Source organism: Tachypleus tridentatus, chromosome 10, assembly GCF_004210375.1.
Source record: "Tachypleus tridentatus isolate NWPU-2018 chromosome 10, ASM421037v1, whole genome shotgun sequence".
In the NCBI taxonomy this organism is placed as follows: domain Eukaryota; kingdom Metazoa; phylum Arthropoda; class Merostomata; order Xiphosura; family Limulidae; genus Tachypleus; species Tachypleus tridentatus.
The window spans coordinates 38581051-38605984 of NC_134834.1; the positions used below are offsets into that span (position 1 = coordinate 38581051).

The 24934-nt window shown below is 36.1% G+C and overlaps 1 protein-coding gene and 1 long non-coding RNA gene across 4 annotated transcripts in view; both read left to right on the forward strand.

The window, feature by feature from the left end:
* Positions 1 to 24934, forward strand: part of LOC143229090 (fucose mutarotase-like) — a 37684-nt gene that overhangs the window by 183 nt on the left and 12567 nt on the right. For both annotated transcript variants that reach the window (XM_076460908.1, XM_076460907.1), the window contains exon 2: positions 18610 to 18678. In XM_076460908.1, the coding sequence (XP_076317023.1) occupies positions 18610 to 18678 (69 nt within the window). The remainder of the gene's footprint in view (positions 1 to 18609; positions 18679 to 24934) is intronic.
* LOC143229091 (uncharacterized) lies at positions 2 to 3212 on the forward strand. 2 transcript variants are annotated; one of them, XR_013015660.1, is made up of 2 exons: positions 2 to 505; positions 1020 to 3212. It is a non-coding gene; the product is annotated as an uncharacterized LOC143229091 (long non-coding RNA). The 2 variants fall into 2 exon arrangements; XR_013015659.1 differs by having other exon boundaries at positions 2 to 445.

The following is a 24934-nucleotide window of genomic DNA, read 5'->3' on the forward strand; positions in this document are numbered from 1 at the left end:
TACTTTTCTGACGTATGCTTAGTTATATAGATAAATAATATGTATAAATCATAGATCTTAATTCTGGGTATATGACTGAATTTTTTCGTAGCATTAGCACTGCTAGTACTAGTCCACAGTGTTACTGTGTATAAGATATGTTCTTGAACTAAAAAGCACTCGGCGTATCGCTTGAAGGTGAAGTTAGATAGTGGTAAACGTCACTACTTGCAAGGTATTTTCGATCGACCGCCAAAAGTTTATTTAGCCAAGATAGTGTATACCGAAACTGAAATAGTTACCGTTGTTCGTGCTTGCATTGCTGTTCTTCTCTCATGACTGTTGTTCCCTATGATTTACATAGTTTAGGCAAGGATATTGCTGCTCGTGTTGCGTTGTGTATCAGTAATGTTGGTGAAACCCACAGAACCAAAATGGAGGATTATGTGGAGAAGACAGTGCCAAAGTATATGGATGATGCTTTCCTAAAATCAGTTTAGATTGAGGAAGTTTACAGTTAAGATAAGTAAACCCAAGTTTCTTTTACAGTAGCTTTGGAACTGCTGACATTTTTATTCCAGACAGAAAAATTGAAACATCTTTCTTTTCACATTAAGACAACCTTAGTATTAAACATTTACAGAATTCCCCAAGTGTAGATGGTTGTATTTTTACTATTACTAGTTTGAGGTTTATGTTGCTGTTTTTCAAACAAGTTTTGGTCAATCAGAATTTAGATCAGTTGACCAGTAATTTGGACAAAAATAGTATGAGAATAGTATTCCACTTGTGTTAAAAACTGATGCACTGTCTTTTATGGAATCTGTTTTCAATAGCATATTTAAATGCCTCATTAAAATAGCACAAGTTTTTTTTTAGTATGTTACATGTTCTATCATATGATTCATTTTGGTTGCATAATATTAGTATTCATTCATTGATTTCATGTAATAAAAATTGCAGGCACAATTCCTGTGCAATTGTCTTTTATGCATATATCGTAAGAAGAGTCCTTAACACATTTTTATTTTTTATTGCAGGAAGTTATTAAACTTGTGGCCCCAAGGAAGATTTTTATTACTGTATAGAGGTCTAAAATCACAAGAGCAAAAACTTTTAGCAGCTTTATGGACAGTTTCTAATCAAGAACCATACTGATGTGTTTCAGATCATTTTGGTGTGTCAAAAGGTCACTTGTTTGAAACAGTAGTTCAGTCTGCAATAATTTATATGACCTGATAAGTCAGTATATTAAGTGGCCATCTGGAAATGACACTGAAAATATAGTTGCAGATTTTAACATTTTGTATGGAAATAATCCATTGCTGGGAGTGTTTGGTTTTGTTGGTGGCTCACATATCTAAATCAGCAAAGTAGATAGAGAACCAGCAAATTATTATAAGAAGAAGGGTTTTTACTTTGAGATTTTACAATCAGTTTGTGATTCCAATCTTAAGTTTTTGGATGTGCTTGCAGACTAGCCATGTCGTCCAGTGAGGTATGGATGTGGAAAAACAGCCCAGAATTTTCACAACTTGGCTCATCATTAGCTATAAATGTTCATTTACTGGGAGACAGTGGCCACTAGTTGCATTCATTTTTAATGGTGCCATACAAAAATTATGGAGATATGACAATACAGTAAAAGTAATTTAATTTGTCACTCAGTTCTGCACAAGACGTGATTGAACAATCATTCGGCTTGTTAAAGAATGGATTTAGACAATTAAGGTACTCAAATATGAAAATGTTAGAACTGGTGCCTAAAGTTATAGTAGCTTGTTATATTGTGCAGTACATGCATAATTCAACAAGATAAGTAATGTGGATGATGACATTCAGCAATTACACATTGAAGATACAGGTACAGTTATTAACAAGGAAGCTATTGTGAAGATAGGTTTTCTGGCAATCACTTCTAATTGCCAAAAAAACAAAATTCAAATGTGGAATCTTACATAAACAACATTAATATATTTTTTAAGTATTGTTTTCATATGTATGCTTATATTGGGCCTTATTTATATTTTTTGTTGTATTGGTCTGTATGCATCCTGTAATAAAATTCAATTGTCAACACTACCTAGTGTGGAAAATGTCACAGTAATAATGATTGAGAACAGTGTATTTAACACGTTACCATAATAAATGCATATTATAGTATTAAAATATACTGTATAGTATCCAGTAAGACAAGTTTATTTCATTATAACATTTTTAATTTCCTGATTTCCACTTGAAGCATAAATTAATAAAGAAATAAAAATAATATCGGTTTGGACTTTTTTCTCAATAACTTGTAACATTGTAAGTCTGTTTACTGCCTGCAACTTTTCTTTTTTCCTTAAATATCTTTCCTGTTTCTCTTTTCTTTTCTTTATTATTGTCTTTTTTACTTCTTTTATAAAAATAATCAGTAAATAATTCTGGAGGCTGGGTGTTCTTTCTTTTCAATATGCTAAACTTACACCTCGTTGGAAAGGTAATTGAGATGTGTCTCACTGTTTGTCTTGTTTAATTGACGATTGTAAGTCTGCAAGTTTTTTGAATTTATTGGATGGGTTAAACATGGGGTTATAGAGGATGATGGGTATTTGGTAGGTAGACTTGAAGATACTTTAATGCCAAGAGTAGAAAGTGAAACAAATTTCTAGCCTGTCCTGTTTTATTGTTCATATGTGATTTTTCTGTATGTTTGAAAATTTATTCTTATTACCTCATCTCTGTTTTCAGGGAACCTTTTGTATTTCTTTTCTTTTTAACTTACTCCACAATTTTCATTTTGTTTCTGGTGAATTTCAAACAAGTCTGCCGTGTCAAACCATATGGCAGAAAGGTACTTAACAGCTGCAGTGGACTATTTACTTAAAAAAAAAAAAAAAAAAAGTATACAATTTTTCTGTGTTCAGTTGATATTCTATTTTTATAACAAAAAAATATTTTGTACTGATATACAAATGCATGCACGATTATGTTCTACAAATGTAAATGAAAATGGTGAGTGCATGGTCTTTATGTGAAATAGAGGTTTGAATTGAAAGTTTGCAATTTTTATATTTTGCATTTAAGTGAACAGTTTTAAGTTAAATAATTTAATGTAATTTATATTTCTTTTATAATAAAATGATTTAGTGTGTAAAATAACCCTGTGCAATTTGTACATATACTACCACTACCATGTGTATTTGTTGCTATTGCTTTATAATTAAAACAAACTGATAATATATAAAAAAGTTATTCTAATATTTTGTAAAGAGTTTAAAACTTAGAGTACAAATAACAATAAAACCCAAATGTTTGTTGTGAAATAGACTAAACACATTTGTCTGAATAATACAAGAGGAGCTGTGATACTCTCACAGTTGGTGTGTCAATACACTAAGGAGCTTAAGTGCTGTAAGGTAATTTTCTTTGTAATTTATGGTGCTTTATTCTTTTGTAGTATTTTGTAACTAGAGTTAGGTAGCTTTCTTCAAACTAACTGTAGTGTAACCTGTTGCATACATTTGCTAGTAATGGTCTGTTTAAGGAAATAACATACAAGGACGTGTTGAAATAAACTTTTTTGAAAGTTCAAAGACGTTAAAATACCAGAAAGTTTCCTTACTATCATATCTACAGTATTGTTCAAATGCATCTATGTTAGACTGAAAGAGAGCGACCACTAACAGCCTGATACTTTATGGCAAATAATACAAATTTCATGTTGTGACCCTCAGTTTTTTCGGCAGAATGAACAAAGATGTAACTATAATGATACAAACTTGGAATAAACACATTTATGAAACAAAATTAAAATGCTTATGAATATAAACATTTTACAATAAACAGGTCTTTTGAAATTTTAAATAGGGTTTCACTTGGAAATGTTATCAGTCTTGTTTATTACTTGAAGAGTATGTGATTATTAAAAAATTAAAAAACAATTTATTTTATAGGCAGTAGAAAGTTTTTAAGAGATTTTAAAATAATCTAATAAAACATAAAAGGTAAGAAATTCAAATGTGGAAAAATATAAATATTGCAATCGTATTTTATGAAAACCGTTTAATATTTTTTTTCAAGATATTAAAGATAATGCAAATAAAAACTAAATATATTAAAAGTAGCAAACATTGTTTCTTAAACTATATGCAATTGTAAAAGTTTTTGTGAAGTTTCAAACAATTTTGCCCACAAATTTAATTGGTTGAATAAGATATAGCAGACTTATATTGGTGATACCAGCTGATACTGATCATGTTAACAAAGTGATCTTAAGTTGCCAGGAATCTGATTTCATTCCAGTGAAGTTTGAAATTTTTTTCAAAATATTTTCAAAGTGTGTATCTTGAAGTGTTCCTTGAGTTCCTGTAAAGTATCCTTTGCTTTTTTTTACAATAGGCAGCATCTGATAGTATAAAATGTTTTATCTTTCAAACTGCATAGACAGAATAGAACATGTATCAATCCCATTTTTATATTAGCAACATTTTGACAGAAAAGTAATGTCTTAAATCATTTTTAAGAATCCACGAAATTTAGCTAATACTATTCTCTCCTTGCAACTGGCATGAGAATTCTCTATTGCTTGAGGAAGAACTATGCAGTTCCTCAGTATATGATTTACTGCATGTTTGTTTTGTATGTTCAGTTCATGTACAATGTATTTTGGGAAAATTAAATTGCTGCACAACAAATGCACTGGAAGTTATATCAGTATCCCTCTTCAACTTTCCAGATTATCTGAGAAAGTATTATATAATTGTCATAAAGTATTTTACATCAATGAATGAAATAGATACACCAAGTATTTTCAACCTTTGTTACTATGGGACCTTAAAAAATTTAATTGCAGTGGAACCTGACATGTACGTATATACAAGTGAAACACATTATTGTTGCAGGTGATATAAAAACATAATATCAAATTATATATTCAATTTTATTATATAAGTTTGAAGTTCTTGATTGTATGTAAAAATATTTAAAAACAATCTCACTTCCCTTCTAGTGTGAGAATTGACAGTTCGTTCTATAGTCGTTGCCTGTTCTTTAATTTACCTCCTTTCTGAGAACTAAAATATGACACGTAGTTTTTATAATATCATCTAGCTGATGTGATAGAAAATTTTTATATCCTTCAGTCTTATTTGTCTAAAGAGCAATCAATAAAAATTCAGATCCCTCCTGTAACACATGCCTGTTACATCCACTTTTACAATTTGCTAATAGGCTTTCTTGACCATTAGAAAGCCTAGATATTAAACAATCAGTTGCAATATTTCTTATTACTTAAAGACCCAGAAAAATTCTGAATATAGAATATTAATACAATTATATATATATATATTTTTATTCTGGAATCCTTGAAACCAGTCTGTAAGATTGTAGGTTTTCATTGAGACTACATTATTTTTAATGCCACTTTAATTCTATTAGAAACACTGAATGCTTAGAAGCTAAATATAAATGTCATTTTTCAGTTTTGTTAGCAATCCATTGTAAAGTAAATTTTGTTATTAACATAGGATCCATCTGCTTTAGATAACTTGCACTTGTATCACCAATGCTATATAAAACATGACTGTAAAACAACAAGCAATAAACTGGTATACCTTGTTCAGCTGCTCTAATAAAATTTGATTGTTTTTCAGAGCCAGTTCTTATTGCCCGACTATCATAATTAAACATTGAAAAAGTTGTTGCCGAATATAAAATTACTGCTACATTCTCAAGTTTTGACAGTTGTCCATATACAGAAAGATTTTTAAATCAGCTTATTTGCTTGCTGTCTACCTCCATAACTACATTTATCTAAGGTTGAAGAGGAATGCTGGAAGTAGAAGGACTATCATTAACAGCATCATTGTTGCCAAGAAGAGTGGTATTCAAGCAACTTTTTAAAGCCATAAAAGCACAAATGTATATATCTTGCATAACATAACTTGTGAAGTTAAAATACAAGCCAGTAAATGTTATTAGATGATATACTTCACATTATAAGTGGCCATTATTATGGTATTTGAATTTCTCAAGAATTGAAAGTTTATTATTTTGTTGGTGTTCAGAATTGAATATTTATGAATGTAGATCAAGATTCTCAATTTCTTCAGGTTGTAGGTTGCAATGAACATCTTTCTCTCTGAATTTTGGGAAGGCAATACACAAAATACCTAGACTACTGACTCTCGGTCATCTACATTACCATATGATATTAAAAAGAAACATTAAATGTCACTCTCTCCTAATTGCCACAATAGATTTATTGAGGTTTTTTGAAATCGCAGTTTAATGCAATCCAATTACAATCTTACTCAGTAAATGATTATAACTATTTATATGGATGCCTATTAAATTTTGATTTATTGTTTTTATCTTTTTTTTTCTTCAGGCATTTCAACTATTTTTTTCAGTAAAACTCATAAAGGTTTTAAGGATGAAAGGTTTTGTATTTAAATCATTATTTAACAAAGTATTTGAATATGCAAAAGATTAAGACAAGATTAGGAATGTTTGAGGAAATGTTGATAAAAAAACAATGTAACCAAGTATTTGTTGATTGTGGGAATGTTCGAATTTACCAGTTAAGCTTCACTGATTTACTTCTTTTAATGCCAGCTTCATGTTTTATTATGTCAACATTCTGTTCAGAAAAACGTTTTTGGCTGTCGTTTTTGCTAATGTTCATATACTTATGAACATGGGAAGGATGAAACTTTGTAGAATGGATGGCAACTGCCCGATGCTGTCCATTCTACAAAGTTTCATCATGAATACCCCGCCTAAACAATCTATCAAACAATGGGAAGGGTTGTTTTTTTTGGTATTCTTTCAATCTGATGTTCAAATTACATTCTGCATCTATGGAAGACTGGGCTATTGTTACATTTTATTTTGCAAATGTTTAAGAATAATTACATGACAAATACTAGTTCAGTGTACAAATATTTCACTTGAAATAATACAACTGTAGACAGTGCGAAGATCTTTCTCAAAATCATAATCTCAGCATTTATTGCACTGAACTTGGCAATTAAATAGTAAAGGTACACTCTGAAATTACTGTTTCTAAAAAGACAATTTAGTCTTCAAAGAAAAAATTTCATGGTTAGCAGTGGGTTTGTGAAGGGGTAGATAAGAGCCTGAAGTGCAGCATTTGCAAAGAGAGAAAAGTTAGAAGCATATGTACAAATGAGGTATCACTTGATATTCAGAAGAACAGTATTGAGAGACATGAGCTGTATCAGAACACTAGCAGGCTGTGAAAGGTTTACTGAAGGAATAGGGGTACAAGAGTAAAGCGTATGATAGTGACATTAACAAATAAGATAATTCAATCTCTGTATCAGATAAGAACAGTAATATTGTTTTATACAATCTTTTATGTATGAGAGGAGGAGTTGTCATCTAATAAAGTCAACAGTTTAATTGAGTTTACAGACTATATTAACAGATATCAAATATAATAATTTATATTAGATTTTAACAAGGCAGTCAAACTATACAGACCAGTTTTGTGATGTAGTACTTGTAGGGAAGTACTTTAAGAAAGAATGACTTTTTCTATCTTTAGACCATAACCAATGTAACAAAATCAATAATGATTTGTACATGTACCTTTTTTTTCCTTAAGGTACAAATAACCTTGTATGAAAATAATTTGTAGAGAAAAGTGATTGTTTTAAATTCAAGTTTCTCTGCAATTGTGGAGTAATAAAAAGACATCTTAGAAATAATAGAAGTGATTTTACGGAATGGCCGTGTCAATCACCTGGTATCAATCCCATTTAAGATGCATGGGCTGAGTTAAACTGATTAGTAAAAGATTGCAAGCCAAACAGAAGATTTTATTGGAGTACTCAAAGAAGGACAGTCAATCATTTGGGAATATATGCATAAACTCATTGAAAGCATGCCATAATGTGAAGCAGTATTCAAATCTAAGGGAATTTCTACTAAATATTAACTTCTGAAACTTGTGTTATTTGGAGTTTCATTTTTATATTTGATCAATGCAGAGAAACTTGTTTGGTTATTTTATAAGCTAATTGGAATAAAATGTAAAAAAAAACCTCCAACAGCTGTACAATACTTATGAGAAAATGTAACTAAAATCAAGAAAAGTTCAGGTATTTATGAAACCCAGTGTTGAAAATAAGATTTGAAATCATGTTTGAAGAGCTCATCAACTGCATTCCAAAAACATTTTTGTCATGTAATAAAAGATATAACAAATTAACATTTTCAAGAGGGGGGCCACTTTTTTGTCCATCCCTGTGAATGTGATATAAACATTATAAAAATTTTAGTTATTTTAATTTTCCACTGTAAATTTCTTGTGTGATTATGTTTGTGAGTTGAAGAAATTTGTTCATTTTGACAAGTGAAACTGCAAAAAAAAATGGCATTTACATTTCTAAATCAAAGTAAAGGGTTATATAAGGAAGTTACAAAAGCATATTATTCTATATGGCATAAGAAAAAGAGTTGTCAAAGTACCTTATAATAGATTTTCTATTGAAAGTCCATAGAAGTAAAAAAGTAGTTTAACATGGCTAGTTTTAAGAATTTGATTAAGTGTGTTTGCTTTATGTTGATTCTTCTTGTTAGATCTTATGAAATAATCTCTGTATTAAGTTGTATTGACTCTTAATGAGAGGTTTGAGGGAATATATTTACAATTGTTTGAACTATGCATGTGAAGAAAGTGTTGAGTGTTTTGTAACTGAAGTGTTTACAGAGGTTGCAGTGTAAAAAAAATGTAAGAAGACAATTAGGCATAAGGTTGTTCTCATTAATGCTAGTATTGTTTAAGAAATGTGCAACTTTTTGTGAACAAGGATTTGTTATGGAAATTATTTTTCATTGTTTATAAATTAGGATATTTGTGTGAAACATTTTTAATTGATATTCAAATGTAAAACTTTAAGTAGTATACCTATATGAAACCATGCATCTTGTCTACTACTGCATTAATATTGTTTAAACATGATTGAATGTGATAGTAATCATTTTCAGTTAAAAATTTTAAAATGCTTGTTTTTAAATGTTCTGATTTTTATATTCACAATATTTAAAAATAAGGGTAAAATAGTTGTAACAGATAATGGATGACTGAATAAATCTTTCATTGTTTCTAAATGTTAAACAGTACAGTTGCTTTGTGTTTATGATACATTTTCATGTGTAAAGTTAAGGAGTAAAGAATAACTTAATTCCAAATTATTGTGTGTAAAGTTAGAAGATAGGGTTTGCAATGATTGAAATATAACTCATAACTCCCTCTATGCTATTCTGCTTATTTATCACTTCTCATTTGGCATTGCTCATGTTTGGATGTTTACTTTGTGATCTCCAAGTTTGTTTTGTTGGTTGTTTTTTTAACTTATCAGTTTATTCTTATTGAGTTTACTATTTCATATCCAGTAGTACTAATTTGTAATTTATTCTGAAGTGGATTTATTTCTACTCAGTTATGGAACTTGGTCATTAATTACAAACTTGGCATGTTTCAGATCAGTTTGTTTTACCTTACCATCAGGTTGAATTTCCATTCCTTGATTTTCAGTACCTAGAATCAGTTTTACCCATTTATGGGGCAGACTGTTATTATCCTTTTCATTTATCTCATTGAGATCCTGGGGGGTTTTGGAGGGATATATTCACCCTAATTGCTTCCATCTTGGCAGGTTTGTTGACTTTGACTCCTGTTTTGTACACAACTTTGTAAGTCCTCTCCAGTTCCTCAATCCTGTGAACCTTCCTCTTTTTCTTTTTTTCCTGTTTCTTCTTACCATCAATTTCTTTCATTGGATTGGCTTTTGTAAATCCTGTTGGTGTTTTCCTCCATTTACACCCAATTGGCTAAAGTGCCATAGGTGCACATCTGTTTGTTTTCAACCCTTTGGACTCCTTTTGTAGGTAATTATCAGGTAATTTAGGTTTTCTCATGTCTTTTTATCTTCTATTCCTTCTCTGTTCCCCTCGGTGTGGATTCCTGTACGTGGTGAGGGGACCTCCCAGGGAAGGTTCTGTTCTATCTGGTTACCTTCTCTGGGATCTAAACATCCACCCACGTGTTTGCTGTGCGTGGCGATCCGTGAAGGGGAAGAGAGGATCCTGGTGGTTGAGGGGTCCAACCCTAACACACCACTTTGGCCTCGCATTCCTGTAGACGGGTGGCCTTTGGGTGACCCCCTTGGGTCAATCGGCTGGTCCACTTGGGCTAGAGTCAAGTACCAGTGTTGGAAGTTCTTAACGGGTGTTGTGGACATTGTGGCCGATGCTGGTGTTTGGGTATAGTGCTCACGAAACCCTGGCGTTGCTGCATTGTCCTTGCATGACTTTGTAGTGCGTCCCGTTGTAGGGCTCCATGGTGGGTGGGGTCAGTGGGTACTGAAATTTTTTCCTTTTCCTATGGATCATCCAAAAAATTTAAATAAAATTGTAAAAAAACAGTCAATGGGTAAGCAACCACGTCTTGAATACTCAGAACAGCAATCTTCAACATCAGTAACACACGTACCTCATTTTCTTATATTACATTCTCTTTCGAAAAAAACCTTTAGGGAAAATGTCCCCTTTTTTTATTCAAAAGGGACTAGAGGGACTTTCTGGCTCTCCAAAGTCAGTAAAGAAACTTCGATCTGGTGACATATTGGTTGAAACATCCACATCCCAACACAGTGAACTCCTCTTGAATTCAAAGGCATTTGGGGATATACCTATTGAGGTTACACCCCATGCTACCTTGAATTCTTCACAAGGAGTTACTGTTGAAAGGGATTTGAAGAACGTTCTCGAGTCAGAGATCCTCTCTGGTCTCTCCACTCAAGGAGTTTCTGCAGTGAGGCGCATCTCCACTCGCAAAGATGGAGTTACACTGCCAACAAATACCCTCATTTTAACATTTACTTTCACCACATTACACCTGCCACCATCAAGGCAGGTTATCTCATTGCAGGGTTCGCCATACATACCAAACCCTCTTGATGTTTCCAATGTCAGAAATTCGGCCACTCAAAGACATTTTGTCGTGGTTCCCTGACATGTGCTTGTTGTGGAGGCAAGGACCACGGTGCCTATGACTGTGACATGAACCCACATTGCGTAAACTGCAATGGTTCTCACCCCTCTTACTTTCATTCTTGCCCAAAATGGTTGGAGGAAAAAGAGGTGCAGCGTTTGAAAACGACACATAACATTAGTTATCCTGAGGCTCAGAAATTGCTGTCCACATCTCCATCTTGGACATATGCTGCTGCACTTCATTCCACAACTACAGTGGGAGTGCAGACAGATCTCTCTGTGCCTCCAAGAGAATCGTTTTCAAAACAAATGAAAAGCCTTTTGACCTCCGTGGTTAAAAAAGGTTGATGAATCGACTTCCACACCCATCTCTGTTCCTCCCATACCTTCCAACAAACCTCAAGGCATTTCTTCTGATACATCTTTTTCTCCCACCACAAGAGACAAAACAATTATTCGTTCGCGTCCTCAGTCACTGGATTCCCCTTCCAATAACAAAAACCTCCCCACCTGACCCAGAGCAGGATCCATGGAGGTTGATAGACCTCCTCTGACTAAAGACAGTAAAGAAAAAAGACGTGGTCGTAAACCGAAGGGTTCTCCAGCCACTTCACCTACCCGTTCTTAAAAATGGCCACCTTGATACAATGGAACTGTTGAGGTTTACGTTCTAATCTGGATGACATCAAAACGGTGATTGCTTCCTACCATCCTGTTTGTCTTTCTTTACAAGAAACATTTTTAAAACCTGCTGATACAGTCACCATTCAGCAGTTTTCTCTGTACAGAAATGACAGGCTGTGTCATGGATAAGTACATGGAGGGGTGGCATTACTGGTTGATCGGCATGTGCCCACCCTGTCTTTGTCACTCAACACACCCTTGGAGGCCATAGCCATCCGTGTTTCCTTGGGTCATACCATCACTGTTTGTTCTCTGTACCTGTCCCCTGGAGAGACATATGATCAATCAGATCTTGATGCTCTCGTTGAACAATTGCCATCTCCATTTCTAATCCTAGGAGATTTTAATGGACATCATCCCCTCTGGGGAAGTGCTATTATTGATGGGAGGGGCCGATCTGTAGAGCGGATGCTCTCTGATCACAATCTTTCTCTTTTCAATACTGGTTCTTCCACTTACTTTCATGCACCTAATCAGTCCTTTACCCGCTATTGATCTCTCAGTTTGCTCCCCTTCATTATTCTCCCATTTTTCATGGAGGGTTGACAGTAATCCACTAGGCAGTGATCATTTTCCTATCCTTTTGAGAGAGACTGGCCGTGGTCGATGCCACCCTACCCGCGTGCCCCAGTGGAAGCTGGATCAGGCAGACTGGTCCACTTTCACTGCTCTCGCAGAACTAGATCCTGCCATTCTAAATCAGCCATCAATAGACGACTGTGTAGCAGCGGTAACTGACTGTATTACACATGCAGCTGCTCAGTGTATTCCTAAAACCTCGACACGTTTTCCACGATATCCTCGTCCGTGGTGGAATCCTGCTTGCCACTTAGCACGGAAGGCTCAAAAAGCGGGCCTGGGATACTTTTCGTAGATATCCCACACTTTCAAACCGTGTTGCTTTTCAACGGGCCCTTGCACATGCTAGGTGGGTAAGACGTCAAAGCCAGAAGGAATCTTGGATTAAGTTCACAACCAGCATATTTTCTCCCACCAGTTCCAAGATCATATGGGACAGGATTTGAAAGGTTAATGGGCACTACAATTCTGTCCCCCTCTCGATCTTACTGTCTGAACATCGCTAACACTCTAGGTGAAAGCTTTTGCCGGGTATCTAGCACTTCTGCTTGTTCCTCCACCTTCCTGGCCATCAAGACTTGGGCAGGGCAATCACCTCTTTCCTTTCGAACTGACTGTTTCTTTGACTATAATTGTCCCTTTACCCTGGTGGAACTAAAAATGGCCCTTCATCGTTCTGCCAGTACGTCTGTTGGACCTGATGATATTCATTATGACATGCTGCACCATCTATCTCCTGATGTCCTTCTGATTGTTTTCAACTAGATCTGGCAGGAGAATGTTTTTTCCTGATGCCTGGTGCCAGGCTATTATTTTACCTTTCTCTAAGCCAGGGAAAGATCCCAAGATTCCTTCAAACTACCATCCAATTGCTTTAACGAGCTGTCTCTGTAAGACATTAGAAAGGATGGTTAATGCTCGTCTTGTTTGGTTCCTTGAATCAAACAACCTCCTCTCGCCCACCCAGTGTGGGTTCCGTCGACAGCACTCCACCACAGACCACCTAATTCGTCTTGAAACATCTATCAGAGAAGCCTTTCTCAACTGCCAACATCTTGTATCAATATTCTTTGACATAGAGAAGGCTTACGACACAACATGGAGGTATGGCGTTTTGCGAGACCTCCATCCATATGGGTTACATGGCCATCTACCCATGTTTATTAAAAAATTTTAATGGACAGGAGATTCCAAGTTCGTGTGGGTTCGACACCTTCCCGTTCTTTTGTACAGGAACTTGGAGTCCCTCAAGGCTGTGTATTGAGTGTTACACTCTTCAGTATACAGATAAATGCCATCACTGAACAACTCCCTCTCACTGTTGTGAATGGGCTGTATGTAGACGACTTTCACATCTCATGTCAGTCGTCAAACATGAGATATATTGAGCGGCAACTACAAACCGCTCTCAATTGTGTACGAAAGTGGACTCTGGCGAACGGCTTTAATTTCTCTCTCTCCAAAACTGTATGCATGCACTTTTGCCGTCGACGGGGTATCCACCCTGATCCTGAACTTCATATTGGTGAAGTTGTGCTGCCAGTGGTCCCAGAGACCAAGTTCTTGGAGCTTATCTTTGATTGTAAACTGACCTTTATACCACACTTAAAGCAGCTTCGGGTCAAATGCACAAGAGCACTGAACATCCTCCGTGTTCTCTCTTCTACCAGTTGGGGGGCAGATCGCTGTTCAATGTTAAAGGTATATTGTGCTCTTATTAGATCGAAACTCGATTATGGATCAATGGGCTATGGCTCTGCCAGACCCTCGGCCTTAAAGATGCTGGACCCTATTCATCACCAAGGACTTCGACTCTGCACTGGGGCTTTCCGTACCTCTCCAGTTCAAAGTATATACATTGAATCTCATGAACCTTCTCTACACCTTCACCGTTTGCAACTATCTTTACAATATACTTCAAAACTTCATTCCTTACCAAAGTATCCCACCTGGAAATGTGTTTTCGTTCCTCGGTGGGCAGTACTTTTTCAGAACAGACGATCTGTCATTGCTCCGTTTGGCCTTTGCATCTGGGCGCAATTGGATGAATTGGGTCTGTCCTTGGATAACATTGCAGATTCCACAGGTCGGCCCATCCCACCATGGCTTATTACAGCCCCCAAATGTGACCTTTCTTTCAGTCACCTAAAAAAGGCAGATACTCCAGATTGGAAGTACCATCTTTTATTCAATGAATAACTTTCAAACAATCATTCCATTCCAATTTATATGGATGCTTCCAAATCAGGTAATTCAGTGGGCTCTGCTATGGGTCAGTAGTTGCGCGGAGACTCCCTTCTACAGCTTCTGTGTTCACTGCTGAACTGTATGCCATATCTCTTGCCCTGGATCATATTGCAGCTGAGCAGTACTCCAACTGCTCTATTTATACTGATTCGCTTAGTTCTATACTTGCCTTGGAATCGCTACACGTTAGCTCACATCCTATTCTCGCTGATATTCAAAACCGACTGGCCCATTTCTCATTAGCAGCTACTTCAATCCAGTTTTTCCGGATACCAGGCCATGTTGGTATTCGCGGAAACGAGCTTGCAGACATGGCAGCTAAATATGTCTGCTTCAGCACCATCACTACTATGCCTATTCTGTACATGGACTATGGTGTTGTCTTCAAGGCTCGGCTCCGTGCCAGCTGGCAGTCCACTTGGAGTGAGCAACGCGACAACAAACTTTTTCAAATCAAACCCAAAATTGGACTTTGGCCTTCTAGCTTCCGTAAAGTTTGGAAGGAGGAAGTTGTTCTCACTAGGCTACGCATTGGTCACAGTTTTTTAACTCATCATTTTTTTTATCTGGAACTGATGCACCAATGTGTAGTTTGTGTATCACTCAAATCACTATCAGCCATGTTTTACTTTCTTGCCATCGTTACAATTCTCAACGACGGCAATATTTTAAACATATTTTTCCCAGGGTCAGTCTGTAACATTGGACAGTTATTGGTGATGGTGACTCTGTCCACCTTGATAATGTTTTTAATTTTTTAATGGCCATTAATCTTTTTAATCTCATTTAAGTGTTGCATATTTATTCATTACACCTTTTTAATTGTGGTTCCTTTTTTACAGTTTTAATCTCTCTCATTCAATTTGACATTGGACAATGGCCAGAAGATTAAGTAACTCGATACCAGGACTGGAAAGGCCAACTTCAGGTGACTAACGCTACTGTTTGAACTACTCGTTAGTCGTCCTGGCGAGTTGTTATTATACTTTTGCTGCATATCATTTCACATTTTTACTACTTTACTTTTTAGTACTGGCCATATTGACTCATAACCCGGAACCAGGACTGGAAAGACCAACTTCAGGTGACTGACGGTGGTTTTTATACTTACCTGTTAGTCTTCCTGGCGGGTTATGATCATTACCATTCTGCTACAGGTAGTCCTTTACAGCTTTGTTGACTGGATGTCAACATTGGTTTTTATGCCATTTTCTGTTTTAATTGCCGTTTTGCTTTTATCTTCAATTACTTTTACAAATTTTACTCCATTTACTTGACTTTTATCTTTTACTGGACATTTGGTTTAAAACTTTTATTCTTTTACATTTTGATTACTCATTATTACGGTGGTTTGAACTTACCTGTTAGTCTTCCTGGCGGGTTATGATCATTACCATTTTGCTAGAGTAAATATTTTACAACTTTGAAGACTGGTGCCGCTTTTATCTTCAATTACTTTTACAAATTTTACTCCATTTACTTGACTTTTATCTTTTACTGGACATTTTTAAAACTTTTATTCTTTTACATTTTGATAATAGCTGCTATGACACATAACCCAGAACCAGGACTGGAAAGGCCAACTTCAGGTGGTTGACGGTGGTTCATGAACTTACCTGTTAGTCTTCCTGGCGGGTTATGATCATTACCATTTTGCTAGAGTAAATATTTTACAACTTTGAAGACTGGATGTCACCATTGGTTTTTACACCATTTTCTGTTTTAATTGCTGTTTTGTTTTTACCTTCATTTACTTTTACAAATTTTACTCCATTTACTTGACTTTATCTTTTTACTGGACATTTGGCTACTCATTGTTACAATTTTGCTATGTATCTTTTAAAACTTCTATTCTTTTACATTTTGATACTGGTTGCTATGACACATAACCCGGAACCAGGACTGGAAAGACCAACTTCAGGTGACTGACGGTGGTTCTTGAACTTACCTGTTAGTCTTCCCATGGTTACGATCATTACCTTTTGCTAGAGTAAATACCTTACAACTTCTTATACTCTGCCTTCTATCTTAACATTGTAGACTAGGTGTCAACATTGGTTTTATACTTTTTTGTTTTACTTTCATTTCCATTTATGTTTATTACTAAATTTATTTATTTATTTTTTATTTTACATTTTTACCGAATGTCTGGTGCAGGTAGCCTCGCTGCTTTGTGCCATAAAACACTAAATCAATCAATCAATGAACCTTCTCTGTTCTCCTTTTTCCTTTTTAATCCTCAGTGTCTTCTGGATCTGAAGACCCCAGTATTGGGCTGTTTTGTTTCCAGTTGGGCATGCCAGTGATTGAAGCCTTTATCATTTTTCTTGACATGAGATTTCCCTCTTCTGATACCTAGTATCTTACCCAGTAGAACTTACTGTGGACTTTCAGTTTGGATGAGTCTCATCTCAGTATGTACTCTATCTTCTCCCAACTTCCTTGGAGTTGATTTGTGACACTATGTGCTGGATCCCGTTAGAAGCACTTATTTGGGTGGCTACATCCTTATTTCTTCAAACATTTATGTGTGTTAAAGCATGAAACCTTTTTACAGGTCTCTTTCCAGTCCAGTATAAACCATTCCTTTAAACTTAAGTTAAACTAAGACCAACCAAGAAAACTCAAACTTTAATTAAAAAACAAAAGAAGCTATGTTTGAGAACTCTTACATTCACTCTTACAAAATATAAATCTGAATGGAAATCTAAATAAAACTTAATAATAATACAAAAACAGTCAGATGGCTCATAACATATTCATCATGCATGTCACTTTTGTTCACTACTATTCAGTTCTGGTCAGAAGTGAAGTAAGAACCATTTTTCTTGTGAGAGAATGTGCATAAGGCAAGCCTCTACAAAACCTGGGCAACATGCTGCACCATGGTGATTAAAAATTTCATTGTGTTGGTTAGCATTTTTTCTCATTTTATTTGTGTTTATAGAAGATCTGAAAATATTTGTTGAGGCCTGGCCTGAGGGTCAATTATGTAACCTTAATGCCATGCACATAAGCATGAAAAAGATTAGTTGTTTACTGGAGAAATTCTCTGCAATCTCACTAAACTAAAAGAGAAACAAAAACCTAAATTTTGAAAACAATACAATTTAACTAAGGGGTAGCTAAAATGTGATCTGTCCTGTAACATAGTTTGTGTTAAATACAAAGGTACTTATTTTACCTTTGAGTTTGCAGCTTTTTTTTGCTTGCTTGAAAAAAGGCTTCAGTGCATTGTTCATATTGGTTTGTAGAATGTCAGTACACCTAATTTTTCATGACTTGTACATGACAGCTGTACTGGAATTATAAAATTCAATAAGTTTTAAGTATTCCAGTTACGTAATTGGTTCTTCTGACTAGATCATTCTGAATGGAAATGATTCAAGTTAAACTATTTACCCTTTCTGTCAGTATATATCTATTATTCACTGATTTGTGTATTTATTTTTAAATTTTGCTTAAAATATGCTCTTTAGGAAATGATCTAATATGAGGAAATTTTTATAGTGAGCACAAAAAGATGGGGAAAGAGGTTTGAACAAGAACTACAAAAAAGTGTTGTGAGTTGTAATGAGGACAAGTTGACAGTTAGATATTGTTACAAGCAATGTTTCTAATATTTTAAGTCACATGTTTGCTTGAGTGAGCTGCTGATTATGATGATGTAATAATTGATAAACTTTGTGAAATACTTTGAAACATGTGTATAACATAAATTGAAATAATCATTTCAATGATTTGGACTGAGTTTGGTTTGTGAAATATTAAGTGTCATGAAAGTTATTCAGTGTTATAGTAGTAATAGTAAAAGGTACTATATATACTAGTTACTTAATCTATTGGCCATGAAGTTGTGTAAATTAGTCAGAAATTTCTATTGAAACATTATTTCTTAATGTAGCTCTACAACCTGTGTCAATGTGAGCATAGTTTGTGGAAAAGTTATGCAAGAAATAACCCAATCCATTACCATTACATGAACTGGATTTCACATTATGTTTATCAAATAATTCAATAGAACCCACACAACAATAGAATACATAGTAACATTATTATATCATTGTTATAGTTTTACATTTTAATTCATTCTGGGTTTTTATGTTACAGTTTTGGCGGATACCCACTTTCCTACTTCTTCCATATGCCGTTTAGGTCCAAAAGAGATCAGAGCTGATGGTAAGTCTGTTTTAGTTCCTGTATTTATACATGTTATTCTGGAAGATGGAGATTTTAAGTGTGTGTAAGTGATGTTATTGTGACAAAATGTAAAACATACATCTTGAGTTTGCTGTAGAATTGAAAAATGAAGTGGTGTGATTGAATCTCGATATTCCTATGAGAATTGCAAATTAAAATCTTACATAAATTATGATTTAGCATCTTGAAGAAAATTCTAATATGCCAGCTGAGAATAAAGTGCATATATTTATATATCAGATCATTCCAATGATTCTTTGCTTCTTTTACCCCTTGGTGTGGATTCTTGTGCATGATGAGGGGACCTCCTAGGGAAGGTTCTATTGTTTCGGTTTACCTCCTCTGAGATCTAAACATCCACCCATGTTTTTGCTGTACGTGTTGACCCGTCAAAGGGAGGAGAGGATTCTGGTGGTTGAGGAGTCCAGCCCTAACACACCGCTTTGGCCTTGAATTCCTGTAAATGAGCAGCCCTTGGCTGGTCCACTTGGGCTGGGGTCAACAAAGTACCGGTGTTGGATGTTCTAAACAGGTGTTGTGGACATTGTATCTGATGCTGGTGTTTGGATATAGTGCTCACAAAACCCTGGCATTGCTGCAGTGTCCTTGTTTGGCATTGTAGTGTGTCCTCTCTCAGAGCTCCATGGTGGGTGGGGTCAGTAAGCACCAAACTATTCCTCTTTTTATTATGGATTTTCCAAATAAAAACTTAAAATAGTGAAAAAAAACAGTTCATAGGTAAACAACCATGTCTTGAAGATTCTGAGCAGCAATCTTCAACACTTGTAACACATGTTGTACTTCATTTTCTTATACTACATTCTCTTTCAGACAAATCTTTAGGACAGATGTCTCCCTTTTTCATTCAGAAGGGACTAGAAGGACTTGCTGGCTCTCCAAAGTCAGTAAAGAAGCTTCGATCTGGTAACATATTGGTGGAAACATCCACATCTCAACACAGTGAACTCCTCTTGCATTCAAAGGCGATTGGGGATATACCTATTGAGGTTACACTCTATGCTACTTTGAATTTGTCATGAGGAGTTATTGTTGAGAGGGATTTGAAGAACGTCCCTGAGTCAGAGATTTTTACTGGTTTCTCCACCGAAGGAGTTTTTGCAATGAGACGTATCTCCACTCACAAAGATGAAATTATGATGCCGACCAATGTCCTCATTCTGACATTCACATCACCACATCCACCTACCGTCATCAAGGCAGTTTATCTTAATCGTGGGGTATGGCCATACATTTCAAACCCTCTCAGATGTTTCTAATGTCAGCAGTTCGGTCACTTGAAGATGTTGTTTTCGTTGTGGTGGCAAGGACAATGATGCCTATGAGAGTGAAATGGACACCCATTGCATCAATTGCAATGGCTCTCACCCATCCTACTTTCATTCTTGCCCTAAGTGGTTGAAAGAAAAAGAGGTGTAGTGTTTGAAAATGATTCAAAACATTAAACATTAATTATCTTGAGGCTCAAAAGTTGCTGTTCACCACTTGATCTTGGATGTATGCTGCTGCATACTCTCTGTGCCTCTAAAACAATCTTTCTCAAACCAAATGAAGAGTCTTTTGACCTCCCTTTTTAAAAAGTTGATGAATCAACTTCAACACCAATCTCTGTCCCTAACATACATTACAGCAAATCCCGAGATCCACTTCCTTTGGTTTCGGGTACAGGCATTTCCCCGGGTACATCTCCCACCCCAAAATGCAAAATGATCAATTGTTCATGTCCTTATTTGCTGGAATCCTCTTCCAACAGCAAAGACCTGCCCAATTGACCTAGGGCTGGATCCATGGAGGTCCAGCCACCTCCCTCAAATAAATACAGTAAAGAAAAAAGATGTAATAAACAGAAGGGTTCTTCACCCAGTTTGCCTACACATAAATAAAAATGGCCACCTTGATACAATGGAACTGTCAAGGTTTACATTCTAATCTGGATGACATCAAAGCACTGATTGCTTCCTACCATCCTGTATGTCTTTCCTTACAGGAAACATTTCTGAAATTTGCTGATACAGAAACCTTTTGGCAATTTTCTTTATACAGAAATGACAGGCTGTGTGATGGATGAGTGCATGGAGGGGTGGCACTGTTTGTTGATTAGCATGTGCCCACCCTGTCTTTGCCACTTGACACACCCTTGGAGGCTGTAGTCATTCATGTTTCTCTGGGATGTACCACCACTGTTTATTCTCTCTATCTATTGCCTGGAGAGACCTATGATCAATCAGCCCTTGATGCTGTCATTGAACAGTTGCCTTTTCCCGTTTTAATCCTGGGGACTTCATTGATAGGAGGGGTCACTCCATAGAGAGTATACTCTCTGATCACAAAGATTTTGTTTTCAATATCAGTTCTTGTACTTATTTTCATACATCTAGTCAGTTCTTTACTGCTATTGATCTCTCAACTTGCTCCCCTTCACTATTCTACCATTTTTCATGGAGGCTTAACAATAATCCACAAGGCAGTGATCATTTTCATGTAATTTTGAGAGAGACCGGCCATGGTCGATGCCACCCAACCTGTGTGCCCCTGTGGAAGCTGGATCAAACAAACTGGCCCTCTTTCATTGCTCTCACAGAACTTCATCCTGCCATCAGTAGACGACTGTGTGGCAGCAGTAACTGACTGTGTCATACAAGCAGCTGCTCAATGTATTCCTAAAACCGCAACACGTTTTCCATGATATTCTTGTTGATGGTGAAATCCTGCCTGCCACATGGTATGGAAGGCTCAAAAACGGGCCTGGGATACTTTCCGTAGATATTATCCCACACTCTCGAACCACATTGCTTTCTAGCAGGCTTGTGCACATGCTCGGTGGGTAAGATGTCAAAGCTAGAAGGAATCTTGGATTAAATTCACAACCAGCATATCTTCTACCACCAGTTCAAAGGAGACAAGATTTGAAAGGTCATTGGGCAATATAATTTTGTCCTCTTCTCGATCTTGCTCTCTGATGGTCAGGAAGTAGCTGATACCTGGAGCATCGCCGATACTCAATGTGAAAGCTTTTGCCAGGTATCTAGCACTTATGATTCTTCCTCCACCTACTTAGCCATCAAGACTCAGGCAGAGCGATCACCTCTTTCCTTTTGAGCTGATTGTCTCTATGGTTATAATCGTCCCTTTACACTCGTGGATCTCACACTGGCAGTACATTGGTCGGATCTGATAATGTACATTATGAAATACTGCACCATCTATATCCTGCTTCTCTTGCTATTCTTTTGATTGTTTTTACCTAGATCTGGTAGGAGAATGCTTTTCCTGATGCCTGGTGCCAGGTTATTGTCCTATCTTTCTCTAAGCTTGGGAAGGATCCCAAGATTCCTTTAAACTACCATCCAATTGCTATGAAGAGCTGTCTCTGTAAGACGTTAGAGAGAATGGTTAATGCTTGTCTTGTTTGGTTCCTCAAATCAAACAACCTCCTCTCACCCATCTGGTGTGGGTTCCGACAACAGCACTCCACCATAGACCACCTGATTTGACTTGAAACTTCAATCAGAGAAGCCTTTCTCAAACAACAACATCTTATACCAATATTCTTTGACATTGATAAATCTTATGATACAACATGGGAGGTATGGCATTTTGTGAGACCTCCATACATATGGAGTCCCTCAGATCTGTGTTTTGAGTGTCACACTTTTCAGTATAAAGATTAATGCCATCACTCCCTCTTATTGTTGCAAACGGGCTCTATGTCAATGACTTTCACATCTCACATTAGTCATCGAACATGAGGTATACTGAGCAGCAGCTACAGATTGCCCTCATTCGTTTACTGAGGTGGACCACAGCAAACAGCTTTAACTTCTTTCTCTCTAAAACCATTTGCATGCACTTTTGCCACCAACAGGGTATTTACCCTGATCCTGAACTCTGTATCAGTGAAGTTGTGCTGTCTGTGGTTTCTGAGACAAAGTTTTTGGGACTTATCTTTGATCGTAAGCTGACCTTTATATCACACATCAAGCAGCTACAGGTCAAGTGTACAAGAGCACTGAACATCCTCCGTGTCCTCACTTCCATCACTTGGGGAGCAGTTCAATGTTCTATACTAAAGATATATTATGCTCTTATTAAGTCGAAATTTGACTGTAGATCACTGGTCTATGGTTCTGCCAGGACCTCAGCTTTAAAGATGCTGGACCCATTCATTATCAAGGACTTTGGCTCTACACTGGGGCATTCTGCACTTCCCAAGTTCAGAACTTATACACAGAGTCTCATGAACCTTCTTTGCACCTCTGCTGTTTGCAACTGTCTTTACTGTATGCTTCAAAACTTTGTTCCTTATCAAAGCATCCTACTTTTCTGTTTTCCTTCCTCAGTGGGCCATAACTTTTCAGAAAAGGCAATCTGCCATTGCTCCTTTTGGCCTTTGTATGCAGGTGCAGTTGGATGAATTGGGTCTGTCCTTGGATAACATTGCTGTATTCACTGGTCAGCCCATCCCACCATGACTTCTTATAGTCCCCAAATGTGACCTACCTTTAAGTCATCTGAGAAAAGCAGATGCTCCCGATTGGAAATATTGTCTGTTATTTGCTGAACATCTTTTGAACTATCCTTCTATTCCTATTTATACAGATGGTTCAAAATCAGATGACTCTGTGGGCTCTGCCATGGTTTGTTGTGGTTTAGTGGTTGCATGCAGAATCCCCTCTACAGCTTCTGTGTTCACTGCTGAACTGTACACCATTTCTCTTGTTCTTGGTCACATAGAAGCTAAGCAGTACTCAAATTGCACCATTTATATTGAGTTGCTTAGTTCTCTACTGGCCCTGAAATCCCTTCACATTGGTTCTCGCCGATATTCAAAACAGATTGGCCAATTTCTGTTTAACATCTACTTTTATCCAGTTTTTCTGGATGCCAGTCTATGTTGGTATTTGCAGGAATGAACTCGCTGACACTGCAGCTAAATCTATCTGCTCTGGCACTATCACTTGTGTGTCTGTTCCATACATGGACTATGGTCCTGTATTCAAGGCTCGGCTCTATGTCAGTTGGCAATTGACTTGGAGTGAGCAACGTGAAAACAAGCTTTTCTAAATAAAAACCCTCTTTTGGACTTTGACCATTTTGCTTCCACAAGGATCGGAAAGAGCAAGTTGTTCTAACTAGACTACACGTTGGTCACAGTTTTTTAACTCATTGTTTTCTTTCATCTGGGACTGATGCACCAATGTGTTGTCAGGTCACACTAAGCTACATTTTACTGTCTTGCTGTTGTTATGACTCTCAATGACAGCACCATTTTAAACATGTTCTGTGCCAAGGTTTATGTGTAATGTTAGACAGTGTTATTGGCAATGGTGACACTGTCCACTGTTGAAATGTTTTTAATTTTTATCTTTTTAATGCTATTTATGTTTTTTAATTTATACATTAGACCTTTTTTAATGTGATTCCATTTTAAGAATCAAACTACAGCTAGTTTGAATTGAAATTGGAAAATGGCCGTAATGTCAAATAACTCGAAACCAGAACTGGAAAGACCAACTTCAAGTTACAAATGGTGGTTTTTGAACTTACCTGTTAGTCTTCCTGGCAAGTTATGGTAATTACAATTATACCACAGAAAGTCCTTTACAGCTTGTATTAGTGTAGTTTTTCTCTTACTACTGTAGACTAGATGTAAGAATTGGATTTAATGTTGTATCTTTTTTTAATTCAAAAATTAAACTTTGTTTTATTTGACCTTTATTTCTTTTTATGAATTTTACTAATTTTACTTTAACTTTTTACCAGACGTTTAGTGCAGATAGCCTAGTTGCTTTGTGCCATAGAACACCAAACCAACCAACCGACGAATTGCTTCATTTACATTAACGCATTACTAACAGTTGAAACTTAACATACTGTATGTCTTGTGATGTTTCCTTATGGGAAGGAAAAATGAGAATTTGTGTAATCAGTATAAATTACATCCTATGTATATAGAATAGGTAAAAGCATGGACAGGACTCTTAAATGGCATTAAATTTCACATCATTTGTTATTTTCTCAACATCAGAGAAAATTATTGCTGAATCTATTACAGTTTCTCTGTAGTGTCAAAAAAAAACACACATCTGCACTAGCATATATATTTGCCCAAACAGGTTTCTTTTTAATTAATGCTGAATAACACCTTTTATATGCTATTCTTGTACTCCAGTTCTTACCTACACTTATCATAAAGAAATGATTATTTCTAAATCAT